The sequence below is a fragment of the Otolemur garnettii genome, unplaced genomic scaffold (genome assembly GCF_000181295.1).
Source record: "Otolemur garnettii isolate 467f Iridium unplaced genomic scaffold, OtoGar3 scaffold00015, whole genome shotgun sequence".
NCBI lineage: Eukaryota > Metazoa > Chordata > Mammalia > Primates > Galagidae > Otolemur > Otolemur garnettii.
In genome coordinates this window covers 1119110-1125530 of record NW_003852410.1, presented here as the reverse complement: position 1 = coordinate 1125530, position 6421 = coordinate 1119110, and the positions used below count along the sequence as shown (strand labels likewise).

Below are 6421 nucleotides of genomic sequence, written 5' to 3'. Positions count from 1 at the left end.
CTCCTGGGCTCAAGCCAGTCTCCTGCCTCAGCCTCCCAAGTAGCTGGGACCACAGGAGCCCGCCACAGCGCCCGGCTATTTTTTGGTTGCAGCTGTCATTGTTGTTTGGCAGGCCGAGCTGGATTTGAACCCGCCACAGCGTTCGGCTATTTTTTGGTTGCAGCCGGCATTGTTGTTTGGCGGGCTGAGCTGGATTTCAACTCGCCACCTTGGGTGTATGTGGCTGGTGCCTTAGCCACTTGAGCCACAGGCACCGAACCAAAAGGTGGAAAATTTTGAGAGAATCTATAACAGCAAGAATCATGGTTAAGAGGATATGATTTGGGGTGGTGCCTGTGGCTCAGTGAGTAGGGCACCGGCCCCATATACTAAGGGTGGCAGGTTTGAACCCAGCCCTGGTCAAACCGCAAAAAAAAGAGGATATAACTTAGGAGGGACACTAATCTGACTTCAAGTACAGGCACAATACTTTGCTACTCTGGTTACTTTGAGAAGGCTACTTAACTTCTATTAGCTTTCTTTTCTTCAACTGTAAAAAGGCATTCAGGATTATCTATCTGTAAGGATAAAATGAGATCAATGTATAGGGATCAATAAATACTAAATGTTTTAGCTCTCTTCCTTTCTTTATGTGGTAAAGTGACTTAAGATTAGCTCCAAGGGGCAGGCTAGCTCTGGTCAGTTCTGAAACTGATGCCACAGAAAAATAATCAAAGTGGTTACTGTGGTATATATACAGTGGAAAGAGTCCCAGACTTGGGACCAGAAAACTTGGCTTGGAGTCCTGAATGTCACCATGTATGACCCTGGAACCCTTTTAAGCCTCAATTTCCATAAAACGGGACATGAGTACCTACCTTACAGAGTTGCTCTGAGTTTTAAATAAATTAATGAATATAAGTGCTTAACATAGTGCTTAGTATAAAATAAGTAATAAGTGTAAGTTTCTTCTTCTTAGTATAATTAGGAAGGACAACTGAAAAAGGTAAGGCCGGGCTTCCCAAACTTCATTCATTCTCATTTCATGTTAGAATTTTTGTCTTGGCTTGGCGCCTGTGGCTCAAGTGGCTAAAGCGCCAGCCATATACACCTAAGGTGGCGGGTTTGAATCCAGCCCGGGCGCCAAACAACAATGACGGCTGCAACCAAAAAATAGCTGGGCATTTTGGCGGGCGCCCAGCCCGGGCGCCAAACAACAATGACGGCTGCAACCAAAAAATAGCTGGGCATTTTGGCGGGCGCCTGTGGTCCCAGCTACTTGGGAGGCTGAGGCAGGAGACTCGCTTGAGCCCAGGAGTTGGAGGTTACTGTGAGCTGTGATGCCACAGCACTCTACCCAGGGGGATAGCTTGAGGCTCTGTCTCAAAAAAAAAAAAAAAAAAAGAATTTTTGTCTTATTCACCTACTAGCACTTGTACTATTACATACTTAGTATTTCGTATGTGGCCCAGCACAGTGGCTCATGCCTGTAATCCTAGCACTCTGAAAGGCTGAGGTGGGTGGCTTGCTTGAGCTCAGGAATTTGAGACCAGCCTGAGCAAGAGCAAGACCCCATCTCTACTAAAAATAGAAAAACTAGGCCAGGTGCCTCAAGTCCAGTGGCTCTCAACCTTTCTAATGCTAAGAATCTTTAATACAGTCCAAAGGGGTCGCGACCCACAGGTTAAGAACCGGTGCTCTAGTCCCAGCTACTCGGGAGGCTGAGGCAAGAGGATCGCTGGAGCTTAAAAGCTTGGGGTTGCTGTGAGCTATGATGAAACCCTGACACTCTACCCAGGGTGACAGAATGAGATGCCATGTCAAAAAAAAAAAAGGTTTTTTGTATGTAACATCTTTTTTCTACCTACGTAAGTTTTTAATTTAAAAGACTCTCTAAATTATCAGCAAATGGAAATCCAGTATTACTTGCCACAAAAAGAAGGAAACTGTTAAATATAATAGAAGCAAAACATTATTATTAAATTTTAAGTAGATATGTCACCTGTGGAAAGTTCTGAGCCTGAGGCTTGCTAACTTTGTTAAAATGAAAGATTAATAAGTGATATGGAGGTGTTAAAGATATAGTAACACTTACCTGACATGGTCTCTGAAAATAATCTGAACAATTGATAGAAATTGTTACTAATTTTAATATAGAAGAGGCATATATCTAGATACCACCTAAACTCTTCTGAAACTCCTGTCTCCGCAGATAAACTCTGTAATGAAGCATGTGAAGAAGAAGAGAAGTTGCCTCCACTTAGGGAAGAAAAATATTAATTACAACTTCTCACATCTCTAATGGCAATTTCACAGTTTGCAAAGCAAACGGGGATTATCACACCTACCTAACTGGATGTTGCAAAAACTAAAAGCAGTAACGCACCCAGTGCCCAGTAGGCACTCTTCCCTACGAAAAAGTGGGACGGTACAGTTCACAGATAAGTCTACCGACGGTAGCGACTAGCCTAACAGTATTAATTCTGGGGGTACTTAAAACGTCCCAGACCCTATACTACGGACTTTACAGACCTCAACTATTTTGATCCCACACCTGCTGTAAAGAGACAGATACTGTTATCATTCTTACTTTACAGAAGAAAAAAATGAAACACAGAAGTAACGGGCTAAGGCCATCCTGCCGGGGGAGGGGGGGCGACGCGAACCCAGGCAAACAGACATAACCTCTGCACTTTCTCGCTCAAGGTCAAAAAGGAGTGAGGTCCGCCAGAAAAGGGGAGGCACTGACCTGTCAGACACTTGTTCCTGGGTGAGCTTCTTGTCGCTCTGCAACAGGATGGACACGTAGTGGCGGATCATGCCCACGAAGAAAGTGATGATAACGATGGGTAGGACCACCCAGAGGCGGATGTTGGAGTCGAGTAGCAGTTCTGGCCCCGCCATCTTCACTGAAAGCCGGCTCCCAGCCGAAAGCAGCCGAAGTTTCCCTTCTCCGGGGCGCGAGAACTTCTCTTCGCGTTCGCTTCTGGACCGCCTCACGCCCCTCAGCCTGACTGGCCCAGGACTCTACCTTAGCCTCGATCCCAGCGCACTGCTTCCAGCTGGGCCGCCCGGCCGCCCACTTCCGGCGGAGAAATTTGACGTCACGCCGCAGGGCGCCTCCGTAGCGTCAGAACCGCGTATTTCCAGGCGGGAAAACCTAAAGCTAGAGGCGGCGACGGCTTGTGCGCGCGTGACTGGAGCGGCGCTCTTGCAGCCCAGTCACTAGAGCCACAAGCGCCCGTCCTGTACTGTGGGGCTCTGTGCCCCGAACCTTGGCTTCTTCTGCGCTGTCGTGTGGGATAATCCCTCCGAGGTACCTCTCTCTACGTTGTTAACATGACCAAACAAGAGGGCTTTACTGCGCTCTCGCTCCCTACTTTTCCGTGACCCTTTAGTCCAGGCAATGGGCCTCATCTCCTGTCTTTTGGGCTTCGCTGGAAGCTGGTTGGAATCGTACGTGTTACGTGCAGGTTCCCTACAGAGAGATTGCCCAGACTTGCCTTAGTTTTTCCATCTGCAAAATGGCTGATGTTGTAAGTATTGAACAAGTCCAGGGGGCCGAGCGCAGTGCCTCACGCCTGTAATCTTAGCACCCTGGGAGGCCGAGGGGGAGTGGATCGCCTGGTAAGTTCGAGACCGGCCTGAGCAAGAGGGAGACTCCGTCTCTACTGAAAAAAAAAAAAAAAAAAATCAGAAAAGTAGCCGAGCGTTGTGGCGGGCGCCTGTAGTTCCAGCTCTTTGGCAGGCTGAGGCAAGAGAATCGCTTGAGCCCAAGAGACTGAGGTTGCTGTGAGCTGTGACATGGCATCAATCCAGGGCGACTGAGACTCAAAAAAAAGGCAAGGGATAAATAAAAACCTAGCACAGTGCCCAGTCCGTTGCAAACGTTAACTATTAGCAGTTATTTTTTTCTTTATTTTTTTTGAGACAGAGTCTATGTTGCCCTCGGTGAAGTGCTGTGGCATCACAGCTCATAGCAATCTCCAACTTTTGGGCTCAGGCTCAGCCCCTATGGCTCAAGCGGCTAAGACGCCAGCCACATACAGCTGAGCTGGCGGGTTTGAATCTGGGTCCTCCAAACAACAATGACGGCTGCAACCAAAAAATAGCCAGGCATTATGGCGGGCGCCTGTAGTCTCAGTTACTTGGGAGGCGGAGGCAGGAGAATTGCTTGAGCCCAGACAGGATTTTGAGGTTGCTGTGAGCTGTGATGCAACAGTACTCTACTCAGGGCAACAGCTTGAGGCTCTGTGTCAAAAAACATGAACAACAACAACAAAAAACTCTTGGGCTCAAATGATTCTCTTGCCTTAGCCTCCCAAGTAGCTGGGACCACGGGCACCTGCCGCAACGCTCGGCTATTTTTAGAGACAGGGATATCACTCTGGCTCAGGTTGGTCTTGAAACCCTGAGCTCAGGCAGTCCAACCGCCTAGGCCTCCCAGAGTGCTAGGATAAGAGGCCTGAGCCACCCTGCTCAGCTATTAGCTGTCATTATTATAATTAAGTACAGGTGGTAAAGAGTGCAGGTTCTGGAGCCAGATTGCCTGAGTTAGAATCAGTCACTGATTGTGAGAACAACAATGGTACCTACTTCAAAAAGTTTTCTCAAATGAATTATTAAGTATAAAGTACATAAAACAGTTTTGTTTTGTTTTGGTTTGGTTTTTAGCTATTGGTATTTTATCCTGCCCTGACAGCCATTCTCAGTGAATAGTCTTGGAAATTTTATTCTGGAAATTGTGCTGTGCACTAGGAACACTGAGATAAATGAGGCTCTATTCCTGCTTTCAGCCCCATGGTCTGACTCTACCATGTTTCCTCGAAAATAAGACACTGTCTTATATTTATTTTTTCTCAAGAAGACACACTAGGGCTTATTTTCAGGGGATGTCTTATTTTTATTAAGTATAATAACAATTTACATTTATTCAAATAAAGTTAAGTCATCTTCTGGAACCTGACAGGGGGAGACCTTGTTGGTGAGGCTGGCACTAGTTATGGGTGAACTCCTTTCCCCTGGCCTTTAGCATGTGCGCAATAGGATGCCTGCGACTGCGCAAGTGTGAACAGCTTGGAGAAAGGAGCTGTGGCAGATAAAGGGTATTCTAGTCTTCCTTACTGCTCTGCGCTGAAATGCATGGCATGGCTATGCAGATATGTTGCATAGCTATGCCCATCACTAGGTCTTATTATAGGGGTAGGGCTTATATTTAATAAATGCATAGAAATCTTGCTAGGGCTTATTTTTTGGGTAGATCTTATTTTCGGGGAAACAAGGTAGTGTAATATGGTGTGGGTTCCTAAATATACTCTGGAGCCGGGAAGCTGGAGTAGCAAACTCCCTTAGGGAATTCCTTTTCAAGGAAGATGACGTTTGACTGATTCTTTAAGGATGAGTACAAATTTCCAGGCAGATAAATGCATTTCAGATGAAGAGAACACTTTCATGCAAAGGCACTGAGACCAGGAAGGTTCTGGTTTACAACATAAACTTGAAGGTTATATGGTTCAGGTCATCTACTTACGTAGTCTCACTTCTAACTCTCCAATCTTCTTTCTGTTTCATTGTGAGTTTTTCTCTGCCTGTACTATTCTTCTCATACCTCTTCTAACTATTGTCTAATTCAGTGGTTCTCAACCTTCCTAATGCCATGGCCCTTTAATACAGTATCTGTGGTTCGCAAACCTCTGGTCTAATTCAACTTTCCAATCACTTTCTCTGGGAGATTGTCCCTAAGAAATTGTCCCTGTTGACCGGGTGTAGTACCTTATACCTGTAATCTTAGTCCTCTGGGAGGCCAAGGTGGTTAGACTACTTGAGCTCAGGAGTTGGAGACCAACCTGAGCCAGAGCCAGACTCCGTCTCCCAAAATAGAAAAACTAGTCAGGTTTTGTGGCTGCACCTGTAGTCCCAGCTACTTGGGAGGCCGAGGCAAGAGAGTTATGACACAATGGCACTCTACTGGGGGTGGCAAAGTGAGACTCTGTCTTAAAGAAAAAACACCTGGGCATTTGTAGCAGGCACCCGTTGTCCCAGCTATTTGGGATGCTGAAGCAAGAGAATTGCTTAAGCCTAGAGGTTTGAGGTTGCTGTGAGCTATGATGCCATGGTACTCTACCAAGGTTGACAAAGTGAGACTTGGTCTCAAAAAAAAAAAAAAAAAAAGAGTGTGCCTAGATGAGAAAGGGTCTTGAATGTCAGATGGAGAACTACAGGTTTGTTCTACCTTGAACTACAGGCAAGTAGTCTGTGTAAAGAAACAACTAGGTAAACAAGTCATGGCTCAGCGCCTGTGGCTCAAGTGCCTAAGGCACCAGCCACATACACCTAAGGTGGAGGGTTCAAATCCAGCCCGGGCCTCCAAAACAACAATGACGGCTGCAATCAAAAAATAGCAAGGCATTGTGGCGGGTGCCTGTGGTCCCAGCTACTTGGG

General features: G+C 46.4%; 1 protein-coding gene across 2 annotated transcripts in view; it reads right to left on the bottom strand.

Moving 5' to 3' along the window:
- EMC3 (ER membrane protein complex subunit 3) overlaps positions 1–3121 on the bottom strand; it is a 25060-nt gene extending 21939 nt beyond the window's left edge. For both annotated transcript variants that reach the window (XM_012802518.2, XM_003785448.3), the window contains exon 1: positions 2729–3121. In XM_012802518.2, coding sequence (XP_012657972.1) covers positions 2729–2883 — 155 coding nt within the window. In that variant the 5' untranslated portion in view covers positions 2884–3121. The remainder of the gene's footprint in view (positions 1–2728) is intronic.
- Between the last annotated feature and the right edge of the window lie 3300 nt (positions 3122–6421).